Here is a 27,770-nt window from a genome sequence, read left to right as displayed (position 1 = left end):
ATTATTATTATACTCTGCTTTTCACAGGAGGCAAAAAGTTTAGGTATGAGGGCAGGATTTGGGGCCAGGCAGCCCAGGATTTGATCATTGCTCTGTCTCATTAACTATGCTGTGACTTAGGGGAAGCCACCCTCATGTCTCTGTGTTGTCATTTATAGAATGAGGATAATGCTAGGACCTACTTCATAGGGTTTTGGTAAGAAACTAAACCATTTCTATGTGTGATGTGTGGCGTAAAGTGCCTGACGTATAGTTAGCAGTCATGCAAGAATGGGAGCTGTTACTACCATTATTACCATCATCATCATCATCATCATCACTCCAGTCGCTATGTGCCAAGACACAGCCTGAAAAACTGCCTGTGCTCAGGAATGGGAGCTGCTTTTGTGGATTACTGTGAAGATTGCTGATAGCTGACACAGGTGAAGACACTGGAACTAAGAGCTGAAAGTGATCAGCCTGGGGCCACAGGGCAAGAGTTGGTGGAAGTGGGACATGCAGCCACACCTGTCTGATGCCAACAAATGGGCTTTTGCCACAATCCCACCTGCCCACATTTAGCATCAAGAAGAGAAGGACCTTAGGAATCCCCTCCTCCACCCTAGAGGGAAGACCAGGTCTCACAGCACTTTGGCCAGGAGTTTGCAAGGATCACCTTTTGGCCTTTCCCTCCTTCCTCACCTTTGCCACCTGTACCAGAAAAGTTGCTCCTCTCTCTCACAGAACCTGCAGTAGCCTCCCAGGAACTTTTCCTGGTGGGTTGGGGCAGAGGAGGAAGGAACTGTAAATGGTCTTGGTTGCATGGGGCATGGTGAGATGGCTCAGCAGAAAGAGGAAGGCGTTGAGACTCATGAGAGGGAACCCCAGCGACTGAGCTCAGCTGTCCTGGAAAGCAGGCAGACTGGCTGCAGGTCACAGTCTCAGTGCAATTGTTCTCCTGGGGCTCCCTCTGCTGGCATGGCCCTCACTCCCTCTTCCATCCTTCCCTCTCTCTCTGTCACCATCTTTCCAAAGCCTCCTCTCTCCATAAATTTCTCTCCCTCTTTGTGTGTGTCTCTGCCTCTCTATCTCTGTCCCTGTCCCTCTCCTCTCTGGGTCTTTCTCCTCTCCCTCTGAACCTAGATGGGAGGGTTTTGAAGTACTATTGGGTATTGGAAAACCTTTCTGATGGCAAAACCTGACTCTGGGTCACCCCGTCCCTCAGCCTCCCCCATTCACATCCCATAGCCTGTGCATTGGTCACTGCACCTTATGACCCCTACTATCCTGGCCTCCATTTCCTCATCTGTTCGGTGAACATAATAATAGCACATACTTTGAGGGTGATGTGAGGACTACATGAGATCATATTTGAGAAGTACTTAGAACAAGGCTTGGCACACAGCAAGGGCTCCATAGATGTTGTCCACCAGTTCTGGGGCTCAGATCTGAGCCCGCTTCCCCTTCCTGTCTAGCACAGCTGAACGAACACCTTGCCTGTCCACCCCAGCCCCCTTGGTGCCAGGATCCAGGCCTGAGCGGGGAGGCTCCCCAGCACCTGCCCACCCCTACCTTACCCCTTCATAAGATGACCTAGGCTGCAGTCACCCCTCCACCTTCCACCTGCTCTTTCAAGAAGCAGCACCCCTGCCCTGGGCTAACTCCCCTCCATGTGCTCTGGACCTGGAACAGCCAGTACCAGCCACTACTGGCAATTTCCTTCTAAGTCAATTAAGTAAATTTAAATTTCAGTTCTTCAGTTCTGTTAGCCACATTTCAAGTGCTCAGCCACCACATGGGGCTACCATAGTGTACAGCGCAGATAATAAGACATTCTCATCTTTCCAGAAAGTCCCACTGGGCAGATCCCTGTCTTCCTTATTCCAGGGGGGGGGTCCCCTCCATCACAGAACATGCCTCTCTTGTATATTCCATCCTCCTTCTCTGTCAGGGTTGGCCTGCCTGAATTCAAATCCCACCTGCACACCTTAATAGCTGCAGTAGCTAAGTTATCCAACCATGTTTAAAAATTAATTAAAAAAAAATCTTTGGGCGCCTGGGTGGCTCAGTGGTTAGGCCTCTGCCTTCGGCTCGGGTCATGATCCCAGGGTCCTGAGATCAAGCCCTGCATAGGGCTTTCTGCTCAGCAGGGAGCCTGCTTCTCTCTCTCTCTGCCTGCCTCTCTGCCTGCTTATGATCTCTGTCTGTCAAATAAATAAATAAAATCTTTTGAGAAAAAAAAGCTTTTATGTAGGGGCACCTCACTGGCTCAGTCGGTAGAGCATATGACTCTTGATCTTGGGGTTGTGCGTCTGAGTCCCGTGTTGGGTGTAGAGATCACCTAAAATAAATAAAGTAAAACAAAATCTGTCTGCGGTAACAATCAATGATTCCCAAAAGAAACGGCTAAGTGGGAAAGAAAACAGCAGTAGCTCCAAATCATCCAGTAGGAGTTCATTTGTGCATTTAAAATGTTTTCTTGGAGCACCATCTCCATCAGCAGGTCTCAGAAAGGGGCAATATCCACCGACCAGGGACATTTGGAAATACTGTTGGTCGACCATGCTGGGGGGCGGGGAGGGGAGCTACTGGCCTCCAGTGGGTGGAGGCCAGGGATGTGGCTGAACATTCCAAACACACAGCCAACCCACCCATGACAAAGAATGATCCGGCCCCAAATGGCAATAGCAAACAGGTGGAAAATGCTGGTCTGTGTGTTTGCAAGGACCCAGCCAATTTGGGAGATGTACACCCCAAACTAATTTCAGGGGGATACATGAGATGGAGATTGGATTGGAGGAGATCATCAAAACCTTACTTGTCAAGGTTTATTTCTCTCCTTCTCTCTCTTTACAAACAGGGTATACTCATGTATTATCTGTGTAACTAAAAATTACATTAAAAATAAAAAACAGCCACAACAAAAAGATACCAAATGTATCCAAACCAACCAAAGAAACAGAACTCTTTCTCTGACCCTTATCTCTGCCTCCAGATACCCTATTTCTCCTTCCTTCCTATCACTGCCAGACCCCCCGGGGTCTTCACCTCCTCTCCCCTGCCTCCCCCACCCACCCCAGTCTGGCTTCCAGTGCCAGTCCCCTGCAGCTCACCCAGACCACAGCTGTCTCTGGGTTGTTACTAAATCCAGTGAAACTTGTTATCATAGTTGACCTGTTTTTGAAACTGCAGGGAGGAACTGTGCTATCTCCCTGACCTCCTGGAGCCTGTCTCCTCTGGCTGCCGCCCAGGACCTTTCCAAATTCCTTTCCTTCTTGCTATCCCTTCAATGTCACCGTTCTCAGACGCTTTGTCCCAGGCCTCTTCTCTTGCTGCATTTCCATCCAGGAATCACCTACACAATCAGTTGGGGTGTGTTACAAGTGAAAATGTAGCGTCCCTTGTTCACCCATCATTAACAATTTCAAGATGGTCACAGTAAATCATTAAACCAAGTGCAGAGCCTTTTGGAGCAGGGGGCCCCAAGGGACTGGGCAGGTCAGTTGCCCACAAGGCCGGCCAGGCTTCCAACTCTCCTGGCTTTAATCCCCAGCCTGTCTCATTGGTCTGCTCCCCCTGACCCCATGTTGTGCACCTTGGTTTTGGCTCCACAATTGCCCAAGACCTACTCTCTGAGGGTTGTGGGGTAGACAGAATGCACCTCTAAAGATGTCCATGAATGCCTGAAACATATAACTATGTTGATCACATAGCAAAGGGACTTTGCAGATAGGATTAAAATATCTTGCAGACCTTAAAATAGATTCTCCTGGTGTGGTGGTGAATCTTACTTGGCCCAGCTACAGGGTCCGTTTATTGACTTAAACACCAACCCAATTGTTGCTGGTGGAAGCATTTCTTAGATGTGGTTGATACCTACAATCACTTGATTCTAACTAAAGGAGATTACACTTGAGAGCATGGGTGGGCCTCATCCAATCAGTTGAGTAAAACAAAGGTTTTTCTGGGGAAGAAGAAATTCTGCTTCAAGACTGCAGCATCTGCTCCTGCCCGATAGAGTTTCCACACTGCCCTATGGATTTGTGGCTAGCCAGCCCCTACAAGCACAGAATCCAATTATGTATGTAATATACATAATTTATATATATATATATATATGAATGACCAGGGATATGTAGATATGTATTACTTGGTAATCGATAAAAATTAGTATTTTTATATATCTTAACTATATAGGTATCCTAATTATATATTTTAATAATACATATGTCTTTTTTTTAAAAGATTTTTTTTTATTTATTTGACCAACATATCACAATTAGGCAGAAAGGCAGGCAGAGAGAAACAGGAGGAGGAGGCAGGCTCCCTGCTGAGCAGAGAGCCCAATGCGGGACTCGATCCCAGGACCCTGAGATCATGACCTGAGCCGAAGGCAGAGGCTTTAACCACTGAGCCACCCAGGCGCCCCAATAATACATATGTCTTAATACGTGTATGTATATACACTTAGAGTAAGTTCTGGTTCCCTGGAGAACCCTGATCGGTACACCTGTGTTACCCAGGTGGGCCCAATCTAATCACATGTGCCCTTAAAAGCAAAGAACTCTCTCTGGCTAGAGGCAGGAGGGAAATGGAGCAGAATGGGAAGTCAGAAGGATCTGACTCACCGCCAGCAGGGGCGAGTAGCACCGAAAGCACCAGAGGGACGCAGGCAGCTTCCACACACCAGCCCCCAGCTGGGCCAGCAGAAGCAAGGGACCACAGGCCTATGGCCACAAGGAACTGAATTCACCCAATGCCCCCAAAGAGCTTGGAAGAGGGTTGTTCCAAGTAAAGGGCACAGCCCTGCTGATATCTTGACTTTAGCCCCGGCAGACCTAATGTCCCACCCAGACTCTGACCTGCAGAAACTGTGGCATAAAAAATGTGGGTGGTTGTCAACCACACGGGCTGTGGAGATTCCTTACACCAGCAATGGGAAACCAATCCTCTCATCCTTGGCTCCTCCTTCTCCAGGAAATCCTGTCTGTCCTGGCTCTCAAGTCCAAGTAAGCCGACCTGAATCCCTTCTGTTTGCACCTTCCTCTCTATCCCTGTGGCCCCTGCTCCAACTTAGGCCCCTCCCCAGGATCCCTACACCCAGTCTCACAGCCTCCCGGCCAGGGCCAGGAAGAAGGGTAGGAGGGTGATGCAAAAAAAAAAAAAAATAATAATAATAATAAAATAAAATTAAAGCAACATCAATGAGTCAGTAACAAAGATTGACAACAATATGACACAACAAATGAGTAAATACAACAAAAAGAATTACTAACCCATCCATGATGAACAAAACATCAAAAATTTAAATGAAGATGCCATTAGTGTGACGGATTTTTCCTTTATGTCCCCAGCAATCCAATAAAGTTTATCACAACCCTGATCCTGTCTTTATCTGAAGTTTCTTTTTAAGATTAAAAAGATTAAGATTAAAATAAATAAATTGTTAAGATTTATTAAAAGTTATTGAAATAAAATTAAGATTAAAATAAATAAATTTATCTATTTATTTTATTTGAGAGAGAGCACAGAGGGAGAGGTGGGGAAGCAGACTCCCCACTGAGCAGGGAGCCCCACACGGGGCTCCATCCCTGGACTCCACGATTATGACCTGAGCTGAAGGCAGACGCTTAACCAACTGAGCCACCCAGGCACCCTGTTTATTTGAAGTTTTTGATTTTTTTTTTTTGTTCATTATGGATTTTTCCTGCATCCATCCTTAAAATAGTGCATTAAAAATCTTATTTACCCTAAACAAGATGTGGTCTATGCATGTCATGGAATATTATTGGGCCATGAAAACCATGAAACACCGACCGTGCTATGATGTGGGTGAACCTGGAGGACGTCACACTCAGTGAGAGACGCCAAACACGGAAGGCCACATATCTAGGATTCCATGTATACGAAACATTCAGAACAAGCAAACCCACGGAGCTGGAAGGCAGAGTGGGGGCTGTCAGGAGCAGGGGGAGGGGAAAGAGGGACGAACTGGTTATGAGTAAGGGGCTTCCTCTGGGTGGGGGGAGGGGGGATGCAAATGTTTGGGAGCTAGATAGAGGTGTGGTTGCACAGCACTGGAGATGTACCAAACCCCGCTTTTAAATGGTTCCTTTTATGTTATGTGACTTTAACCTCCGTAAAAATAGTTAACAAAAATCTGTATTTAAATATATTATTTATCTTGGTTACTGAGTTTTCTGTAATTCCCCTCCTCTCCCAACACACACCCTTTACATTTTGCTCTGGGTTTGAACTGCAGCCTCGCTCCCATCAGTCCATCCCACTCGTGAATCCCAGAAGGAACTTTCTAGCACCGGTATCTGACCCTGTTATCCTGTCCCTTACCCTGCCTGATTCAGCACGCCACAGCCTCCAGTGGCTTTTGAGCTGACCTCTCCAGGCAAAAAGAACTCCACCTTAGAGACCTCAGAGACGTTAGTGCCCTTTGCTCCGCCCCGCCTCCCAGCCTGCTCCCGGCTTTCTTCCTTCCGCCCTCTAGCCTGCCACTTCTTGGAGTTTGTGTTCAAGCTGCACTCCTTGGGATCTGTGAAACTGACTCTCTTCGGCCGCCCCACAGCCCCAGCCCCAGCCCCGCCCTCGCCCCCCACCGAGTCTCCGCCCTGGGCCTCCATCTCCACACTGCTCCTCCCAGCCAGCCTCCGCCCTGGGGACTCTGCTCTCCTCCCAAGGAAAGCGCTCCCTCGCTCTGGCCTGGGACCCATCTTCCCAACACTCAGATCTGAGACTCTCTTGTCATCAAAAGACACAGGCGCTGGGAGTCCTGTAATGACCTTTCTACCAGCCACTTTGGGCAGGGATGTTCATCCAGGAAACCCTCCAAAGCAGGGTTAGAGCTGCCTCCTGACCCCACCCCAACACTACCTCCATCCTCTTGAGGACTCAGGGACCTTGTCTGTTTCGTTATCTCTCTTAAACTCTCTCTGTCTCTCTTTCTCCCTCCCTCTCTTCCATCCTCCCTCTACACTCTCTCCTCCAACTGCTGCAATCTGGAAGAAATTACTCTTCTAAACAACCAGACTTCCCCAGCTTCAGGAAATTCCAAGCTGGGCAGGGGGAGGGGCCAGGCTGGGGGCGCGCCCTGGCCATCCCCCACCCCTCTGCGTGTCCTCTGTGCACACCCAGTCGGGCCTCTCACCGCCCCCACACTCTACCCTCTGCCCGGAGGCCTCAGCTTTTCCACCACCGCTTTGGAGTCCTTTAAATCCTAGAGGCAAACTTTGGGGGGGGGGGGGGGTAGGAATCAGGAAGGCTGGGAGGGGCCTGTGACTTAACCCTCTCTGCCCCAGACGGACTGAGCTGGCCTGGACGGTGACTCCGCAGCCTGTTTGGGTTCCTACTATGGCCCCCGAGAGGGGCTGACACCTCGGTCCCCGGTGCAGGTAAAGAAGGGACCCGGTGCCAGGGGCTGCCAGGGGTAGGGCTCGGACTCCTGGGTCTGAGGCCTGGACCCCAGGGCCTGAAGGAGGGGGGCTTGGGACTCCTGGGTCTGAGGAGTAAGAAAGGTAGGAGGCAGGACTCCTGGGACCTGAGAGAGGAGAGGTCCTGAGGGGGCACTGTGGACCCGAACGCCTGGGTCCTGGACACCTGCCCCATCCCCCACTCCGGGGTCCGCATGACGCTTCCTTTGCCAGGTGAGAACCGTCGGGAGGAAGAAGGAAGAAGGCGCGGGCCTGGACCTCGAAAAGGAGAGCGGGTCCCCCAGCCTGAGCCTGAGAGCGCGCCTGCCCCTCTCAGCGAGGACCAAGAGGTAAGGGGTCGCGGGGAGCCGGGCCTCGGGGTCCCAGGTCAGGTCCGGAGGGACGCGGGACAGACGGGCAAAGGGGGCGCGGGCGCTCAAGTCAGGGCGGCAGCCACGTGGCCCGAGCAAGCGCGGCGAGCCCACGGGGCGGGGGGTCTCCCATTCCCGGGCCTGGCCCCTCCCGCCTCGCTGCCTACCCCCGGACCCGAGAACCGGTCGGGCAGGGCGTGGAGCAGGCGGTTATTTCCGTCTCGGCGGGGCTGGGGCCAGAGAGGACAGAGGTGAACCAGCTGTGCCCTCCACTCCCGCAGCTGGAGCGGTGGGCCTGCTGAGAGGGAGGCTGGAAGGGGGCGGCAGGAGGGCGGCTGCGCGGAGCCTCTAGTCGCGGGGCCCGGGCCCCTCGGGGTCCCAACCTCGCTCCTGCACGCTCTGCCTCTTGCGCGTTTGTGGCGAACAACAAACAGCCCTCTGTGGGAGCCCTGGGTGGCTGACGGCTTTTTTTCCTAGCATGACCTCATTGCTTCAAGCACACAACTCTGCTTGAGGGAGGTTGGAGCCTTTTATTTAAGAGGACCCTGACGCTGGAGGCTCCGAAAAGTGGAGTGACTTGCCCGACGCCCTCAGAGCTAGCAAGAAGAGGTCTTACTCGGAAAGGATTTCTAACTCATTATTCTCTGTCTGGGATGGAAAAAGAGGAAAAGAAAGGCAAATAAACATAGTCAGGGGTGTAGAAAATCCCTGGCCTTTAAAGCATATGGAAACATTGTTTCCATGGGGATGCACACCCACCCATCCTATCCGTGGGGGGCTATGAGCAATAGGATATCATCTTCAGACTCTCCTCAGGTTTAGTGTCTCTGCCTGGTTTCCAAATCCAGCCCCTAACATTTGTTGCTGTGTGACCCTGGGCAACTTACTCCACCTCTACACCTTGGCCACCACCTTTGTAGAGCTCATGGAGCTGTTCTGAGGATTGAGTGAGTTTGTTTGAGTAACACACTTGGGTTCCCGCTTAGGAAATATAACATCAGCACCGTGAATATACTTCACAAAACCCCTAGCAAAGAGGCACTCTGATTTCTGTTTTTCAGTGGACTAAACTGAGGCTTAAGGTTGAGGAAGTAAGTTCAGGTTCCCACAGAAAGGAAATGACAGGTGTGTTTGGCCAGGAACTGGAAAATGGTAGTGGTGTTGGCTGATAGGACAACAGAGCGTTGGGATGAGGGACCAAGTAGGGCATGGGCAGGGAGAAGAGCCAGTGGCAGAGAGCTGTCTGGGGAGGGGTCCGTTCAAGGGGCAGCAGGGGGTGGAAGTGGTAAGTCTGGGCTCTGGAGTCCCGCAGAGCTGGCTTTGTGACCTTGGGCAAGTCACATACCCTCTCTGAGTGTGTCCTTCTCTGGGACATGGGAGAATGATCCCAGATGGCTACTGAGCATTTCATTGAACTTTGACTGTGTCCTGAGCTCTGCCAAGACTTTGCTGGCAACATCCCACCAATCTTGCAAGGAGACTACGAAGTTTTATAGGAACATCCTATATTCCTATGTTCCATTTTTGAGAAGAGGAAATGAGGTCAAAAATGCCCAAAACCAGACACACACACACACAGCCAGATGGAAACCAAGGCATTTGTCTGAGTTGTGCGCTCTTTCCCCCCACAACTCACTGCAGAGTAAGGACAGCCACCGCTAGCGTGGGGAGAAGTTTTTTGTTGTCATCGCTATTTGGTTTTTTAAAACTGTGGATCGAGATTTATTACTGAGCAGAGGTAAGCATTTTAAAAAAATAAAATAGATTAGAATCGAAAATATCTGAGTGCCTAGCATGTTGTAAGTCTTGTTTCATAAAATGTTTGTTTTCCTTGGGGGTGGTGTGGGGAGGAGAGGCGATGGCGTGCCCCGTTGCAATTAAAATATATTTATTCATCTAGGCAGAGGTCAGAGAAGTTTGAGAAACACTACAGAGGTGGTAAATCGAGACTGGTTTTCCCAGAGAAATAAATGGTGTGTGTGTGTGTGTGTGTGTGTGTCTTTACAGGGCGGTCCTCAGAACACATCCAGCTATAATTACTTTAAATCCTCTTAGCTTTCATTTTTCTCTGCATTATCACTGATATTTCCTGGGGTGATAGTTACTAAAAGAATAATGGTGGCTGCTTTGACTGATTCATAGGATTTTACCAAGTCTTGTTCTACAGTTATATGAGGACACCTCTCCCCCCCAGCACTAGAATTACTAATTAGCTGGCACTATTACAAATATAATTTTCTCTAATTGAGATTTTTCTATGTGCCCCGCAAGGAAGGTAGTGTTATTTTATCCCATTTACAGAGAGGAAACATAGAGAAATCACATAATTTATCCCAATCATACAGCTGGCAAACCAAGGGTGGGGCTTTGATTCAAACCAAGTTATTATTATTATTAGGACAACAGTGATTGTTAAAACAAAAGTACAGGGTCACCAAAGGCCTTCCCAGAAGTTCCATAAAAACAACCAGGTTCCAGGATATAGGCAAAGGTTGGCAATTTACCGTATTTACCGTAGAATCCAGGGCAGCAATGAGGCAACAGCGAACCGAGTTCATACGGTACTAGCTGCCAGTTTCAAATTTACGCCATTCTTGCTATTTTTAGAGAAACTTGTGAAAATGTAAGACATTATATTATCTCTTTCAAAATCAAATAACTCGAATTACAAAATGCTGTGCAAGTATATAGATCCCCGGGCCCACCCTGAACCTGAATTTGAGGTTTTAGGCTGACCTGCATTACGACCTGTGCCCTAGGCAAAGCTTCCGTGCATCCGTATTTATTTATCTTTTACAGCTGTGCTGGTGTAAAGACAGATTGGCTGACATCTGTCATTTTAAAGTAAAGCATGGTAACATTTTCTGGAGCCTCTAGAAGTGGGGGTGGGGGGCGCTAGGCACGGTGCCTGGGGCACTTGGTGGACAAAGTCAGCCCTGTCTTCAGGGAAGGGCCCGGGCAATCTCGGCCTCGGAGAAGCTGCAGTTCCTCTGCCAAGCTTAGGAAACGCTCAGATTTGGAGATGCATGTTGCCTGTGGGAAGACGGGAATATTCGTTTAGTGGAATCAGCCTGGCGCGGTGGCCACGGGCAGACCTGACCTGTCATTTGGGAGAGCGTCCTCTGAACCGCTGCCTAGGCCCAGGGTGGGGACGAGGGCTGCGGGGGGGGGGGGGCTCCCGCCGGCGGTGGCAGCGCTGACCCGCTCTTACCCCCCACCCCCACCCCTCAGATGCCGGTGCTGAAGCAGCTGGGCCCCGCGCAGCCCAAGAAGCGGCCTGAGCGCGGCGCCCTGTCCATCTCCGCGCCGCTCGGCGACTTCCGGCACACGCTGCACGTGGGGCGCGGCGGCGACGCCTTCGGGGACACTTCGTTCCTGAGCCGTCACGGCGGGGGGCCGCCCCCCGAGCCCCGAGCGCCCCCCGCCGGGGCCCCGCGCTCCGCGCCGCCGCCCGCTGTGCCGCAGCCCCCGCCGCCTGCCCTCCGCGCGCCCGCGCCCGCCGACCCGCTGCTGTCCTTCCACCTGGATTTGGGGCCCTCCATGCTGGACGCGGTGCTGGGCGTCATGGACGCGGAGCGCCCGGGGGCCGCTGCCGCCAAGCCCGATTTGGACCCCAGCACCGGGGCACAGCACCCCAGGGCCCACTGCCGCTCCAACGCGGACCTCGAGCTGGACGACGTCATCGGCCTGTAGGCACCCGCGTTCCCGATGCGTTTACGGTCCGGCATCCCACTTCTTTATACATAAACGGCTAAGGTCTCTGCGCGAGTTCGGTCTCTTCACTTTGCACGTGGGAGGGGAAGGCCGGAGGGGTGGGCAAGGGGGGTCGGTGATGGGTCCTGGCCCCTTTAAAGGCCAGGTGTGTCACCTGTGGCTCGGTTCCGCGCAGAGACTTAACCGAGGTCGAGATCGGACGGCTGGCCTGGAGTGGTGGGATGTGGCCCCTTTAACTCCGGGGGCCGTGAGTACACGGTGCCCCTTTCGGAGGCGGCGTCCCAACGTGGCCGCTCTGACAGCCGCATTCACTCATCAACTTTGACGGAGCCTGGCCCTCCAGACCAGCTCAGGGCGCGGCCTGACTCGCTCCAGGGGACCCTCTGTCTCGTCCCGCAGGGGCCACCTAACTTGCTCCCGGGGACCCGGCCTGACTCGCTCCCGGAGGCCCGGCCTGACTCGCTCCCGGGGGCCGAGTGCAGTGGCTCCGTGAGACTGACTCCTGGCCCGCCTCTCCAGTGAACCCCTCCGGGAGACCCGCCCTTTACCCGGTAAGTGGCAGCTGAGTAAAGTGGCTGGAAGAGGCAGGGTTCCGGTGGAGCAGACAACTACCCCCTCGGAAAGATGCCTCGGCCCGAGGGGGACAGCGGTGTCCCAAGTCTGGGAAACCTAGTTTGAGCCTGCTGGGTACAGTTGTCCCGTAGAGGGAATGACCCACAAGGGGCGGAAGGCGGGGCAGCACGTGCAAATCTTTAGGCGAGGGGAGGAATCCAGGCCCCAGAGGGCCCCCGAGGGGGTGGGGGCTCCCATTCACAGCCCTAGGCGAGGGCGGAGCCAGCCTGGTGAAGAACCTGGAGGAGGCGAGACCGTACCCGCAGAGCGTCGCCGAGGGCGGGCTGAGAGGGCGTGGTCGCACTGTAAACTTAGTGGACAAAGGCCGCGGAGGGGGACAGGTCCGGCTCCTCGAGGGCACTGGGGGAGGAGGTCACTCTGCGGGCCGTGCCCAGCCTTGAAATCCTTTGGACGCGAGGAGGACCACACGCGAGCATCGCGGGGCCTCGCAGGCAGCGGTCAGGCTCCCCGAGGACACCGCCCTCGCAGGGCCGTCTGCCAGGCCCGGGATCCGAGGCCCCGCGAGAGCGCGTGCGCGGTTCCCAGGGCAGCGGGGACGGGGCGCGGCCGGTGACCTCCCGGCGAGACTCCCCCGCACCCCACTCCCATGGCGGCGGTCCCCGCAGCCGAGCCCGCACCGCCGCCGGCCTGCCGCTTCTTCCTGGAGGGCCGCTGCCGCTTCGGCGCCCGCTGCCGCCAGCCCCACCCAGGGGCGCCCGCGCCGCCTAGCCGCGGGACCGGGAGCGAGGCCGGGAACGAGACCGGGGCCAAGAAGCCGCCGCTGCGCACGGCCGCGGCCGTCATCCAGCGCATCCGCTGGGACCCGCGCCTCGACCCGGCCGACTTCGCGGTGGGCTACGCCGACCGCTTCCTGGGCGTGCGCGAGGAGCCCTTCGCCGCCTTCTGCTGGGACGAGCCGCTGGCGGCGCTGGGGCCCGGCGTCCTGGCCGTGCCGGAGCACCGGGTGCGCTACTTCCGCTTCCGCGGCCGTGTCGTGTGGGACCGCGCGTCGCGCACCGACCTCGTCTTCGGCTCGGGCTCGGCGGCGGGCCGTGGGCCCACCATCCTGGACGCGCTCGGCGGCGAGGACGAGCGTTGCGGGCGCGCGCACGACAGCCGTGAGGATGCCCGCGATGGCGGCGAGGACGCGCACGGCGACATTGAGGACGCCCAGGACGGCGGGAGCGCGCACGAAGGGGCAGCTGCCACTCCCGCTGACACCAGAACAGAACGCCAAGCCCCCGACTGCACTGGGCTGGAGGCCAGGGAGCGGCGCAGGGCCAAAGGCCAGGCTGCCCCGCGGACAGAGCTGGAAAGGGCGCTGACGCCGGCCACCGCGGAGCCACGGGATGGAGAAGCACAGACAGCTTTAGGACGGCCCCCTGCAGGTTTTCCTGAGACGGAAGTGGAGTGGGGTCCTGGCGCTTGGCCCTCGGAAGGTGGAGAGGCCGCTGGAGCCCGGGCCACGGAGCCTCGCCAGCCCCATCCCACGCATTTTGTGGCTCTCATGGTAACTGATCCTGGGCTGCAGGCTGGGGTGGCCAAAGCCCAGGAAGAGCTGGTTCAAGCTGCACCCTCGTGCGCTGCGTTCCTGGTGCCCGCAGGGGCCCTCCACCTGACACTGGCCCTCCTGAGGCTCACAGGCCCTGGGGAGGTAGCCGCCGCAGTGGGCGCACTCAGACGTGCGCTCTTGGCCCCGGGACTTCAGGCACCCCCGCAGCTGACTTTTAGGAGCCTGCTTCTCCTGGGGCAGCATGTGCTCTGTGCCCCACCTTCCCCCTCTCTGCAAGCTATGGCCCAAGTGCTGAGTCAGAGGCTGGAAGCTGAGGGGCTCAGAGTAGTAGGGCCCCAAGGGGGGCTGCACCCCCACCTCACACTAGCCAAGGTGCCCCACGGTTCTCAAGTCAGCCTCCCTGAACCTGGGTTCAGCCCAACGCAGGAGCTGGGAAGCCAGGCCCTAGGGGAAGTCTGGCTGTGCCGCATAGGCAGGGCAGGGGACACCTACCAGCCCCTGGCTGAGCTGCCCCTGGGGTGATGGTCCCCTCCAACGTCTCCAGGAGACCACTCTCGACCGGGAGAACCTGGAAAGATCCCGCCCAAGCAGGAAAGGACAAAGTGCTCTCTCTCTCTCTCTCTTTAATTTTGGTTTCTCTCAAGCTTCCAAATGGTGCTCAGTGATCCAAGGAAAGAATGAAGGAAGGAGAAGGGAGGGGAGAGGGAAGGGAGGGGAGGCAGAGGAGGAACATCTGGAAAAAAAGCAGCCTGACAGTCCAGCTGTTTGCAAACTCATCGCACATCCTCCAGTTACATGGCAGAAGAGGGGGGAGGACCAAAAAGAAAAAGGGGAGGAAGAAAAATAACTTAAATAAACACACACAAAAAGAAAAGAGAAGGAAACATGACGTGAGCTGGTGATCCATGGAGGCAGGGAGGGAGGGAGGGTAACCGCTTTACCTGTGCTGAACCAAAGAAGGGTGGGGGGCAGGAGGAGGAGGGAGGGAAGGAAAACAAACCAGAAGAAACACTGGGGTGGAGGGAGGAGGGGGCCACGGAGACGACACAAGTGCAGCTGAGGTGGCCCAGCCAGGGTCCCGCGGCGGCCTCCGGGGTCCTCGGCGCGCAGTGTCGGCGTGGCTGCGGTGGTGGCCTGGCGACAGCACTGCTGGCGTGGGGGGCTGAGGGCGAGGCACAGTCTCTACACGGCTCCCCGAGCCCCGGACACTGAGGCCCCTGAGGGCTGTGCAACAAGAGTCTGTGGTGAGGCGGCGGGCGGCGGTGCTGGTGCCCCCGCCGCGGGCGGGCACAGGCGGCGTGGCCAGTCTTCTTCCGGCCCCCCCGGCATGGGATGGGCCGGGCTGCCAGGTCGGTACCGGAGTACAAGCTCGAGAGAGAGAGAGAAAAAACACTGAGACAGCATTAGTGGGGGTGCCGGGAGGACCGAGCAGCCTACAGACCACGCCCCCAACCCTCCGCTGTCCCGCCCCTTCCTCCCCCAACCCCTCCCTCGGAGGCAAAAAATAAAAATGTAGAAAAAATCTCTGTACAGACTCCCCGGTGGGCAAACGGGGACGGGATGGTGGCTCTTCCTGGAGCCCACTCCCCACGAATTAATTTACAACCCAAGTCCATGGCTCAAAAACAAAATCGGCAAAGGTGGCGCTGGGGGGCCACAGCCCTGCCCCACCCCGCCCCCATCCGCGCTGGTGCTCAGAAGGCTGACAGCTGCGCCAGGCTGAGGCGGCAGTCGATGCTGGCGTTGTCCGGGCCCGTGTATGCCAGGCCCAGGGGCTCGAGGAAGGCCCGGCAGGCGGCCTCGCCCTCGAAGGCCAGCTCGGCCTGCAGGTAGGAGACTGGCAGCGCAGGGCGGAAGCTACGGAGACAAGAGGAGAATGTGATGAGGCGGGCGGTGGGCAGGGGAGGGCCCCACAAGCAGGGAGTGGGCGCCCCCCCTTCAGGCACCCAAAGGGTTTCCTCAGCACATTACCTGCTGACCTCTCACCCCTCCCCACCCAACCTCCCCACCTCCAGGGGCTTGGGGGGGCCCGGGGTGGGGCTGGTGGCCCCAGCCCCGGCTGTGCCCCCCTTTACCCTCACTTACCTGTACATGGGGACCAAGGAGAGGGGATGGGAGGGAAGGGCCCTGCTGGCTCCTCCACTGCTCAAGGGCCTGAGCAGTCCCTCAGAAGAGGGCCCACCGTGGCCCAAGGGCAGGGGGGCAGGCAGAGGGGGTGACCCGAGGGGATGGGCATGGGCATGGGTTGGCAGGTCTGATAGCTAGCTACTCTGGGGTATCCGCCCTGGCTATCTGCCCTGCCTGGGTCACAGTGCCTTGGGAATGCCAAGCACAGGGTCAGCCAACACGTATTACATGCTGGTGACGTCACGTGCAGGTGCCAACAAAACGGCGCATACCAGAAAACAGCTGTGAACTTGCCGAATTCTCTCCCCAAAACCGTGTCGCCCTACCCTTTAGAAACAAGCGCTGAGCAAACTGTAGCTCCAAAGGCAGAGCCACCCGGCCAGCGTCAACACAGGAAGGACACAGTAAAAAAGACACGAACCAGTCCCGCCTCAAGTCCGTGCCACATCACGGCTCTGGGATTTACAGGGGGGGGGCACACACAAGAGAGCCTCTTTCTCCCCACAACGGAGCTGGCATTCTCGCCACACTGCAGGGACCTGGTCTGGGGCCTCTGGGAGGGAGGGGATGAGAGCAGGTGGCCAGTCTAGGCCAAGGCCCCTCCTACAAGGAACCTTCACGGCTATGGCCCCAACCAAGACGCAGCACACGTAAACTAGCCAGAACAGTGACCCGCCCACACGACACCCCTGGGAGCGGCTGTCCCACCGCAGAAGGCAGACCCACAGGGCCTTGAGACACACCACCTCCCTGTCATTCCTGGGTAGGTAACCAGGTCCTGTGTATGCTGCTGCCTTCGTGTTTCTGTCCCACATCCCTGTCTACTTCTACGGCCCCTGCCCTAGCTCAGCCTCTGCCTTAAATCTTCAGACCAAAGCAGACCCTGCAGTGTGTGCATCTCCTAACTTCAGGGGACTGTCCCTCTCCAATTCCACACCATTCCTGGGGCTCCTGAGCTAACTGATGCGGCCCCTTGGACCTCGGCAAGGTCCTTGGTGAGATGGACAGCGGGGCCAGGGGGTTCTCTGTCGTGGGGTGTCCTGGGCCCTACGGGAGGCTGAGCAGCGTCCCTGGCCTCCACCCACTAGACACCAGTAGCAACGCCTAGCTGTGTCACCTGAGCGCACCTCACTGCCCTGAGAACCACGGAATCCCCACCACACGCACACACGCACACACACGCGCTTGATACAGGACACCTAACACACCTAGAACTTGCTCTTCTGACCTGCAGATAGTCTGTGATCTGACATGCCCCCGCGTCACCCGTCTCCCTATACATTTTCTGCACCCTTGAAGGAGCTCAAGTCTGAATGGGGTGCTGGGGCCCATTAGATCAGAAGCTACCAAGAGAACGGCCATCTTTTCTAGTTTGTCTCTACCGAGTGGGAGCTCAGTATCAGCAAAAGCCTTGAAAAGTGAACAAAGACCTCGGAGCGAGGAAACCCAAGAGCCCAGAGCAAGAACAGAAACCAAGGTCCAGGGTGATGGGAGCAGGAGAGAGAGACTCAGGTGGAGAGGGAGCCCTGGAGCCGCGAGACAGAATGGGGAAAAAAGGAGATGCAGAGGCGGGCCCAGGAGACAGAGAGCCAACTGCGGAAAGAGAAGCAGGAGGAGCGGGGGAACAGGGTACGCGTAGAAAGAAGACACAGGGAGAGAGGACCAGCGTCCAGGGCACAGGAGCTGGAGGCCTGACAGCCCAGAAGTGTGCAAAACGGGAGGGGGAGGAGGAAGGCGGCGGCAGGGCCGGCAGAGCAGAGGGGGTGGGGGAGAACCCAGCTTCACATACGTTTTGATCATCGCCTTGAGGGCAGCTTTGCGCTCCCGGTCTGCAAACTTGTCCACCAGGTACCCAGACATGCAGGGCGCATGACAGTAGAGCCGGAAGAAGCGGTGGTAGTTGCCCAGAGCCCAGGCCGCCCTCAGTGCCAAGGCATGAGCCACACAAGGGTCTGCCTTCAGTTCCCGAGTCAGGTACGCCAGCTCCGTGGTGATGTCTGCGGCCCAAGACAAACGAGGATCAGCAGCGCCCCACCCCGGGGGCTTGGGGCCACCCCATCCCGCAGGCAGCGCCTCTCACCTCCTGAATTCTTGGTGAAGATGTAGTAGAGGATGCGGTAGGCAGTGAACTCGCCCACGTTGCCTGGCAGGTTCTCGGCGTACAGCGACTTGAGCTGCGTCTGGCACTGGTTGAACTCCTCATGGTCGCCCTAGAGCCCGGGGCCGGAGGGAGAGAAAGACCATGAGGCCGGGACGGGGAGCCTGGGAAGAACCCGGAGGGCCTCGGCACCCCACCCACCTTCTCCAAGGCGATGCGGGCGTGCGTCTCGTACACCTCCACCGTGAACTCTGTCCGCACCCCTTGCACCTGGAACGGCAGGAGAACGGTGAAGGCCACCGCGGGCGGGCGGGACTCTCCCAGCCCAGGTCCCCCCGGCGCCCCTCACCGTCAGGTCCTGCCGAATAGACTTCATCTGCTCGCAGGCAAAGGCGTAGTCCTGCTTCTCTTTCCAGTGGGACTTGACCATGCACAGAGACTTCTTCAAAACCTGGGAAGGGAACATGTTACGGCTCAGTGAGATTCCAGCCAGGTGAGCAAAGCCGTCACTAACACCCAGTACGCTTCCACCCACGCCGCGTTCCGAAATGACAGCTGTGACCTCACACCCGTGTAATAACCCACTAGCAACTTTAAGAAGAACACAACGCGTTTGGCAAGGGTAACTACTCCCGACCCCAGCTGCCTCAGCACGTCCCCTGGCATGGAATGCGGACACGCCGCTACTGCGGCCTCAGGAGGGCTCAGGAGCCTGATCACCCCCACCTCAGGAACGCCGGCCTGGGAAGGTCGCTTTCTTAGGAGACAGAGGCTCAAAGCCCAGCAAGTCTCCCGATGAAGCCACAGGACCCAGACTTCTCAGTCTCCGAAACTCAAGTTCAGTTTTTAAGCCACCCCTCTGCGAGCTCCCAGGCCCCAACGTCCCCACCCAGCCGCAGGCCCCTGCCACCACCCCACAGCCTCCGTGTGGTCTCTGCCATCTTTCCAGGGTGGGCGCGCCGGCCTGGCACCCTGCAGGGAGGCCCTGCCCGTCCCAGGCGCTTACTGCCACCGGGCGCACAGTGGACGGGTCGGGGGCACAGGTGAGACGCAGGTAGTGCTTGGTGATGTCAGGGCAGGTGCCCACGATCTGAAGCTCCTGCCAGTCTGGGTCAGCACCGCTGCTCTCCAGGCTGCCCATCTGCAGCACCAGGGGCTCGAGGCGCAGGCGGCGCGAATGTCCGTGCTGGAAGCGGGCCGCCCGCTTCTGCTTCTTCAGCTCACGCTCAGGGTCCTCGCACTCGAGCGCAGCCATCTTTTTGCGGCTGCGCTTGGTGGGAGCAAGATCATGCCTAGGAAGGGAGGGCAGGGGTGAACAAGGCAGATGTCCTAGCCTGCCCCTCCAGCTACACCCCAAGATCCCAATCTTAGCCCTACCCCCCTACCCAGGGTCTCACCTCTTCCCACGCTGTGCCCTGCCTCGGCCCCGATCCATGTGGGCCCCCCGACCTCCTCGGCCCTTAGGGGGTGGGTTCCTGCGACCCACAGGGTGACACTCATTCCCTGAGTAAGAACTGTCGGAATCCGAATGGGAGTCACTGCACAGAAGAAGCAGGGAGGTAAGGACTGAAGTGGCTCCTCCCCCGACGCCCACCCTCCACGCCCCACCCCCACACCTCCAGCCCTCGCACCTGCGGCGGAAGTGGCGGGTAGGGGACCGGGAGGAGGAACGGGAGCGGGAGTCCGTGCTGGAGGAAGAGCTGTTGTCCTTCATGAAGACATTGCGGTTGCCAAACTTGGCGAAGCTGCTGCCCCGGGCTCGGCCAGCACCCCCAGCCCCTGGTGTCCCTCGTTGGGACTGGGCACCCCCGCCCCTGGTCGCTGAGCCTGCCCCCCTGGGAGGATGAAGGCTGCTAGGGGCCTCCCACCGCTTCTTCTTGGGGCTCTCAGCCCCAGGCTCCCGAGTCAGCCTGAGGATAAGCAGGGCAGGGCATCACCAACCCAGCGCCCCACGCACCCCAACACCAGCCAGCCGCCCCCGGAGCACAGCACCTCGGGCAGGAGAGGGACTTACCCGGGAGACTCAGCTAATACACTGCGAACATGAGAGGCGACCCCAACATTTCCTGTCTAGAGAGTGCTCTCCGCAGCTGAGCGCGTGCACTCACCAGCTTCCGGGCCCTCACCCCGCCCCAGGACAGCACCCTCGGGCAGCACCCGCATCCCTGCTCTCCCCGCCTGGCTTTCCACCTCCGGGATCCGACTTTCTCGCTCATCCTTGGGGCCACAGGTACCTAAGTCTGCAGGTCTCTGCTTCAGCACCCAGAATGACTCTCCTCCCCATCCCCGGCCTGGACTAACCCTGGCAGGGGCTCCCGGCTCCAGTCAATGGTGTAGGCCGAACCGTCCTGTAGCCGGGCCTGCAGCAGCTCCTTGAGCAGCTTCTCCGTCCGGTCCTTGTCCTCCTCCGACTCGCAGGCCGTGAAGCAGCGCTCCACGTACTCCTTCATGTCCTGCGGCCAATCGTCCGGCTTCCCGGACAGGCTCCCCCTGGGGAGGGCAGCAAAGACCGTCACTGCTGCCGCCCGCACAGCAGACACACGCCAGACGTAACCGAAGTGTTTTCTATTTCCCCTCATTTTGTGCTCACAGCAACCCTGGGGGAGGGACCCCTCCCCGCTCTAGAGTAGCAGCCTGAGGTTCGAGGCGCAGAATGACCGCAGAGGTGAGGGAGCTGGGACAAGGGCAAGAGAGGGGCCGGCACCTGTGGTTCTGGGCTTTCTCAGGGTTGGGCTGGGGGCCGAAGCTGCTGTGCTGGACCTCGGGGGTGGAGCCAAAGCTCTGGCTGGTGACGGCAAAGGGCCGCTTCTGGATGTTGAACTTGAGACCACCAGTCCCAGGGGCTGCTGTGAGAGCCAAGAGCCGGGGTTAGACCTGCCCATGCCCTATCTCAGGCTGCCCCACCCCCAGGAACAGGAGACACCAAGCTCCAGAGAAGGGCTCCAGCGCAGGTACCTGAAGCCTGGGGATGAGCACAACACCCAGAAGCGCCCCATGCTCGGCCCCGCAAGGCCCAACCCCGTGCCCTCTCTCCTCCCGCCAACTTACGCTTCATCCGGTTCCATAGCTGCTGGCCCTTCTTGGGCTTGGCAGGCTCGGAGTAGGCGTGTGGCCCGTAGGCCTGGCCCGAGGCAGGCCCTGCCTGGCTGTGCTGTGTGGCTGGGGCTGTTCCAGGCTGGGGGCCGCTGTTCAGAGTATGAGCCCCATGCTGGGGGGTGGAGGGTTGAGGGGGCTGGGCTGCTGGCAGCTGCTGGGGGGCCTGGTAGGACATGCTTTCTTCCATGCCAGGGACCGGGGGCTGCTGGAAAAAGTGGGTGCTGAGGGCAGGAGGAGAGCCCGTGCTGGCTCGCACACCGTCCCCACCGTCACGGCACCGCTTAGCTCTCAAGCCTGCGCCGTGACCCGCCCACATCAAACTGCCCTGGGCTCTCAGAGAGACTCCCTGAGGAATGGAGCATCAGTGCCCACTCCTCACAGCTCAGACTCTGAGCTGCTCTCCCCCGGCCCCAGCTGGGAGGGGCGGCAGCGGGTATTTGCTCCCTGCCTTCCGCCTGCTGGAGAACGCCGCCCCGACACCACATCCACCCAGGAAGACCGAGCACGTCGCGTGTGCCACTCGAGACCCATGCGTGGTCACACGTCCTCAGGGGCCTTGGGAAGTGACTCTCCTTCCCGACAGGACTGGCTGAGGTGAGCGGGTCACGGGACTCGTAACGACAGTGCCACAGGGGAGCTGGGACCCCAGCCTGGGTCCACCCGGCTCCCTGCACCAGCTCCACACTCCTCCGCGCTGACACGAAGTGTGAGGCCAGACCGTGCGTGTGATTGTGCACGTCTATGTGCAAGCGCTGGCGGGAACTCAGAAAACAGGCCGCCATGCTGCAGACCATCCCGCTGTCACCCCAACACCGAGCCCGTGGCTTCGCGCAAGTCCCAAACCCATCCTGGTTTGAAACACTGTGCTTTGCCCTCCTCGTGATCAGATCAGGAGGTGCTTGGCAGGAGAGAAGACAGGGTGCGGGCAGCTTAAAAAATGCCGGCGTCCCCGAGCACGCCCCTCACACAAACATTCCCGTTCTCGAACATGGCACAAAGCTAGGCGGGCGTTACCTGGTTCAGAGCCCCCTGGTGCTGAGGTGCCGATGGCTGCTGGGGCGTGGCGGAGCCATAGGAGCTGGCCATGCCGTACTGCGAGGGAGAACCGTAGCTCTGGTACATGCTCTGCCAAGGGCACAGAAACCAGGGTCAGCAGAGGCCCAATTCCCACCCCTTCTCCTGCCTGCTGAGGAGTGTTAAAAACAACTAACGAACAGGAAACCTCTATCGATCCATCCTCTATCTTACAAACATTCACTAACACAACACAACCAAAGATAAAACAGGAAAGTCCACGCTCCAACGGAGTCTACTCAAGACACGCGCACAGCTAAGACAGACGCACGGTGCACCCGGCAGTCAGCCTCGTGAGAGCAGCCGGGATGCGGGACGCGGCCTTAACCAGTCAGGCCAGTAAGAGAAAGGGCGCCCTGAGGCATGAACTGGGAAGCCCTCTGCAAGGTGAGGACACAGGAGGACAAGGGACTACGGGACGAGAGCCAGCGCAGAACACAGGCGGACATCGCAGGTGACAGACGGAGCACCGGCAGACTGGCGGCCGGAAGTGGGGAACACAGGACTTGGACCTGGGAAGGGCTTTCGGCTTGATCGTGAGGGCAACGTGTGAGTGGACGGTGTTTCAGAAGCTGTCACTGCTGTCTTCAAGGCCTCCCCTGGCCCCTGGAACCCAGTCCCCCCAGCCCCCATATGTCCCTGCTGGGCAGGGCACTCACCATGGGGAAGTACTAGTAACTGTACAGATGCCCCCCACCCACCCAGCACTCACCATGGGGGTAGTAGCAGCTGTTCAGGTAGGCCCCCTGCCCCCCATCCACCCCCCCAGGCCGGGCACTCACCATGGGGTAGTAGTAGCTGTAGGGGTAGGCGTAGTTGTATTGCTGGTACCACTGGTAGTACTGCTGCTGCTGCAGGGCCGAGGCCTCCGCCTGCGACACATACTGTGGACAGACCGTGCGCCATCAGCACTGGCGGCAGGAGCCCACGCCCCCTACAGCCCCCAATGTGGTTAATTCCTGAGAACACAACTGGGTCCGCCTGTCTCCAAAGAGCCATAGCCTCTACCCATGAGCTCGGGGCACCTTGCGGACCCAGGGCACGTCCCCCTCCTCAGGCTGGATTCCTACATGGTGCCCTGGGCTCTTTGAGGAAACAGCCCTTGCTCTCCCACCTGAGGCTCTGCGAACGTCTTCGGGGCACCCTGATCTTGTGATCCCAGAGAAGACCAAGCGTTTCCCTCCCCAGCAACCCATCTCACTTGTGCACTGGCCACAGGCCCATTGCTGCTGGCCTTGGAGGAGCTGCCGGCGGCTCCTGCTTTGCTGATGCTGGCCAGAGCCTGGCGGGCCTTCTCCCACTCTGGGTTCTCGTGCATGGGGGCCTCCATGCCGTTCTCCCTGCCTGCCCCGGCCACCATGCTGTACTGAGAAGACCTGCAAAGAAGGGACATCGAGTCAGTCCTCTCCCTCCCTGTACACACAGTGGGTAAAACGCAGACGGGCACACAGCAGGGCCTGAGATGTAAACGCCCTCGCACGACCTACTGGAGTCTGAGTTTTTAAATCTAGAATGTGTGACTCTGTTAACGTGCTGACGACCACGTTCTGTCTCAGCCTTCCTGTGAGGGAAAAATGAGAGAGAGAGACCTAAGGCACTTTTCCAGGTGCCTGGTACACGGCAGTGCTAAGTACCAAACGAAATGATCACCAACATCCAGAGAAATTAATGCGGCACCTGGTGCCCCCCAGGTCTAAATGGTTTACGAGTCAGTGCCGACGCCTCCCCAGCCAGCGAGCTATCATCACGCTGTTTTGGGGAAAACAAGGTATTAACAACAGAGCAAGGACAGCATTAAGTGTTGGAGGCTGCGCCTTCATCACAGCTCATGAAATGAATCATCCCAATTTTGAGAGCTCAGCACTGCACTGTGAAAACACGATGCTCAGAGATGGAGACCTGACTGTCCACACTACAACCACACGCTTCCCTTCACTCTGGTGGCCAGAGGAGGAGCTCATCCGCCCTCTGCCCACAAGGACTGCTCCAGCCCCCACGCCATGGGGCTCCCATCCCAGAGGACAACACTGGGTCCGGCTTCCTCTTGCCCTCCCCCCCCCGGCCTCTGTCCCTCTAGCCACACTAACCAATCTGTGCTACGTTGATCACCCACGTTGGCCGCCATCTGGACCTTGGGGCATAAGGGGCGGGCCTCAGGAGCCAGACTGCTTTCTCACAGTCTACGAGAAAAAGAAGGAGTTAGGTAGACTCGAGGAGGAGCAAGAAAAAGTCACGAAGTGGGGGGCGCCCAGGTGGCTCAGTGCGTTGAGCCTCTGCCTTCGGCGCAGGTCGTGATATCAGGGTCCCGGATCGAGTCCCGCATCGGGTTCTCTGCTCAGTGGGGAGCCTGCTTCCCCCCCCCCACCCCGACTCTCTGCTTACTTGTGATCTCTGTCAAATAAATAAATAAAATCTTAAAAAAAAAAAAGTCAGGAAGCGGGGAGAGCAGGAGACGGGCTCGCGAGAAGCCAGGCAGACATGGAGCGTGTGAAATTAGGACTCGCTGAAGAGGACTCTGAGTGAGGGAAAGACCTTCGCCTCCCTGCAGTGCTCTGAGTGGAACAGGAAGGACTGGAGAACAGGGAAGGCTGAAAGCATTTCCCAAAGAGAAGGCGAAGGACCTGAAACCCTTAAGAGCATAGGAAGGCCCCAGGGAAACCCTGCCACAGAGGAAAGGTGCAGAGGGCGGGATGGGGCGGGGGGACCTCAGGGCAGGGCTAAAAAGCATTCGGGGGGGGAAAGGCAGCCCCTAAGAGAGACCAGAAGAGTGGGCTGAGGAGCAAAGTCTGTGAAGGAATCCGGATAGAGATCCAGAGGAAAACCAACCCGAGAGGAAGGGGGGCGAAGTTACTCCGGGGAACAGGGAGAGGCGGAGGCGCCCACGGGGAGCCCCACGGGGAGCCCCGCGGGGGAGAAACGCGCTCCCGGAAGGCTCTCGGGAGACTACGACCAGAAACCTCCCCCACGGGCTGGGGGTCCCGAGACGCCCAACCGCCCTCCGGAAACTCAGAGCGGGGCAGAGAGGACTGCGAGAAAGCGAGGGGTGCCTTGGGGTCCGAAACCCGGGAGGCCGAGAGGCATGGGCGGGCTGGGACGCCGGAGACCCTGACGGCCCCACAGCAAGTGCGGGAACGGAGCCTGGAAGACGCCCCGGACGAGCAAGCTCGGGAGGGGACGAGTGGGGACAGCGCGTGGGGAGAGCGGGCGGGCGGGCCTCACGAGCCGGACGCGAGGGGCACCTGGCCGTCCCGGGGGCCCCGACAGGGCAAAGGCGCCAGGTGGAGGCAGAGCCCGTCCAGATGCCGGCCACCCGCTCCAGAGTCACCGCCCGGCCGCGCGGCGCGTGCGCACCACGGCTCCGGCGGCGCGGGACCGGACGGGGGCGAAAGGGCGAGGGGGACGCGGCGCCGGGCCCGCGCGTCGCCGGGGCAACGGCATCCTCCCCCTGGAACCGCCGGGTCAATGGGGGTTGAGAGAAGGGGCGCTCGGGGCCCAGGAATTCCGAGGGCGGGGGGCGGGGAGCCCGGCCGATGGCGCAAGCGCGACGGCGCGCAGGCGCAGTGGCCGCCCGCGCCCGCCACACCCTGTCGTCGCTCGCGCGCGGCGTCCGTTGGTGCGACGGCCCGCCAGGCCTCGGGACCCGCTGGGCGTCGGGCCGGAAGGAGACGCCGTGCTCGCCCGCTCGCCCGCCCGCCCGCCGCTCCCCACACCCACCTCAGCCTTTCGCCCCCTGGACTCGTCAGCGGCAGCCCAAGGCGACAGCGACACGGCCACGGAACTGCTCGAGACCCGGCTGGTTCTTGTCTTCCTTGGGCTTCGACGTTCTGACCGCGGCGTCCTGACGTCACGCGGAGGCCTCGCCCCACCTCCCTCGGCCCTGCGCCACCAATGGGCGCCGCGGGTTGATTTGAGCCCGCCCTCCGCTTACGCAAGGGCGCGTGGGCGTAGAAGGCAAGCCGGAAGCCCGGGGTGGGGACGGCGGCCCCGAGGGGACATGCGCGGCTGCAGTGTCGGCCGGCACTGTGCCCGCGCAAGCATTACTATTTTGGCTCCGTGAGTGGTAACCATTGTTGTTCCCAAATACAAGCTAGCGTGAGGTGGGTTCTAAGGTTGCCTCCGCGCAGCGATGTGGAAGCCCAGGGCGGAGAATGATGAAGTCGGACAAAGGGGTTGAGAACAGCCCTCAGCCGGCTACATAAAATTGCAGAGGCGCCCCTGGTCGAGGACGCAGCGCGTGCAAACACGCGGAGGCGGGCGGCGAGCAGAGCCTGGGGACCTGGGGATCACAGGGAGGCCATGGGGGGAGCAGATGGCTGCGGCGGAGTCCGGGGCTGAGCGGGTAGGTGTGGGCAAGTGGGGTCACGGGCTGAGCGCGCTGAGCTGATACGTGTGTGCAAGAGGGCAGGCGGGCAGGCGAGGTCCCGGGCTGAGCGGGTGGGTGTGTGCAGGTGAGCAGGCGGGGACCGGGGCTGAGCCGGTGGGTGTGTGCAGGTGAGCAGGCGGGGACCGGGGCTGAGCGGATGGGTAGGTGTGTACAGGTGGAGGTCCCGGGCTGAGCGGATAGGTCTGGGCAGAGGTCCCAGACGGAGCAGATGGGTCTGCACAGGTGGCAGCCCCGTGGAAGCCTACTGGGGCCAGGCTGGGGACTGTGGACTTGGCCCTTAGCACTGTGATGTGTTTGCATCCAGGCTTCTGTCCGATGACGTGATCCGGTCCAGCTCAGGCACCGCTCTGTGTAGTCATGGGTGGTGGTAGAACAGTATTTCTGAAGCGGCTTCCTTCCGCTTTTTACTGTTAGAAACTGTCGTATTGATGACTGAGTGTCATTTTCTTAGCACAGTTGGTCTTTTTCTGTCCTTTCTCTTAAAAAAAAAAAAAACAAACTGTTGCAGGATAATTGGGGGTTTACAAGAAGTTGCAGAAGTAATTCAGAAACCCTACAGCTGGCTTTCCCTAATGCTGTTATCTCAGATTCCTGTGGTACATTTGGTAAAAACAAGAAACCAGCACTGGCACGTTACTCATAACTGAACTGCAGCTTTGTTTGAATTTCTTTTTGCACTAACGTGTCCTTTACGTGCCAGAGTCCAGTCCAGAGGATCCCGCTGCATTTGGTATCTCTGTACTTTCCACCATTATATTTAAGGTGGGTTTTTGGTACGTAGTGTGTAATAGCGTGTAGTGGGATCTTTGTTTTCATCCAAGCTAACAGCCTCTGCCTTTTGAAAGAGCTGTTTATAACTGTCTTTTAATGTGATTTTTGGTATGATCACATGTAAATCTGTTGTCTTGCTGTTGGGTTTCTGTCTGTCCCATCTTGGTTTCCCCTTTCCCCTTTCTTGCCTTCTGGATTGAGATTTTTTTTTTTTTTTTTTGGTCTATTTTTGAGCAGTTTTAGGTTGGGTCTTTGAGAGGTGTTCTGCCTCCATTCCACTTGGCGGCCCTGCAGCCGGCCTCGGGACCACGGGCAGTGGCCATGTCCAGGGCTCAACTTGATGTCTTCCATGTCAAGGTTCACTCTCCTCCCTGGCCTGATGCTGAGTCTTGAGCGCCATTGTTTCACCTATTTTGTCTGGACTTTTGGTGGTTTCAGGAAGGAGAGCAAATCTAGTCCCTGTTCCTCCATCTTGGTTGAAAGTGAAAAGTCTTCATACATATGATTTTTAAATAAAAGTCGGTTTCCCTTTTGTACAGGTCATGCCAAATGTTCTTTCTTGGTTAAAGCTTCCTGGTTAAAGAGCAGTGCCGGGCCTGTTGGCAGGAAG

General features: G+C 57.9%; 3 protein-coding genes across 5 annotated transcripts; 2 read left to right on the top strand and 1 right to left on the bottom strand.

Annotated features, from left to right (window-relative positions):
- The first annotated feature begins 7,294 nt into the window (after positions 1-7,294).
- LOC111140060 (CDC42 effector protein 5) lies at positions 7,295-11,532 on the top strand. The gene is made up of 3 exons (XM_022492441.1): positions 7,295-7,382; positions 7,635-7,750; positions 11,003-11,532. Exon 3 carries the CDS (start codon positions 11,003-11,005, stop codon positions 11,462-11,464), a length of 462 nt encoding a protein of 153 aa, XP_022348149.1. The 5' UTR covers positions 7,295-7,382; positions 7,635-7,750; the 3' UTR covers positions 11,465-11,532.
- Positions 11,533-11,998: 466 nt separating this feature from the next.
- On the top strand, positions 11,999-14,220 carry LOC111140051 (leukocyte receptor cluster member 9). Its single transcript, XM_022492427.1, has 2 exons — positions 11,999-13,198; positions 13,283-14,220. Exons 1-2 carry the CDS (start codon positions 12,705-12,707, stop codon positions 14,130-14,132), a joined length of 1,344 nt encoding a protein of 447 aa, XP_022348135.1. The 5' UTR covers positions 11,999-12,704; the 3' UTR covers positions 14,133-14,220.
- Positions 14,217-25,838, bottom strand: LOC111140049 (leukocyte receptor cluster member 8). Of its 3 annotated transcripts, none has more exons than XM_022492425.1 (16): positions 25,720-25,838; positions 24,093-24,185; positions 23,207-23,381; positions 22,788-22,889; positions 21,946-22,056; positions 20,884-21,133; positions 20,540-20,681; positions 20,137-20,325; positions 19,467-19,745; positions 19,233-19,373; positions 18,842-19,127; positions 18,185-18,286; positions 18,037-18,105; positions 17,818-17,947; positions 17,527-17,734; positions 14,217-15,467 (listed from the first exon to the last, which is right to left on the bottom strand). In XM_022492425.1, the coding sequence occupies exons 2-16, from the start codon at positions 24,128-24,130 to the stop codon at positions 15,305-15,307; spliced, it is 2,385 nt and encodes a 794-aa protein (XP_022348133.1). In that variant the 5' UTR covers positions 24,131-24,185; positions 25,720-25,838; the 3' UTR covers positions 14,217-15,304. The 3 variants fall into 3 exon arrangements, with proteins under 3 accessions (XP_022348133.1, XP_022348132.1, XP_022348131.1); XM_022492424.1 differs by having other exon boundaries at positions 20,884-21,136; positions 25,720-25,831; XM_022492423.1 differs by having other exon boundaries at positions 14,217-17,734; positions 20,884-21,136; positions 25,720-25,831.
- Positions 25,839-27,770: the final 1,932 nt, after the last annotated feature.

The sequence above is a fragment of the Enhydra lutris genome, unplaced genomic scaffold, assembly GCF_002288905.1.
Source record: "Enhydra lutris kenyoni isolate GAN:26980312 unplaced genomic scaffold, ASM228890v2 scaffoldscaffold147, whole genome shotgun sequence".
In the NCBI taxonomy this organism is placed as follows: domain Eukaryota; kingdom Metazoa; phylum Chordata; class Mammalia; order Carnivora; family Mustelidae; genus Enhydra; species Enhydra lutris.
Note: the sequence above shows the minus strand (reverse complement) of the source record. Positions and strands in the feature narration are given on the sequence as shown.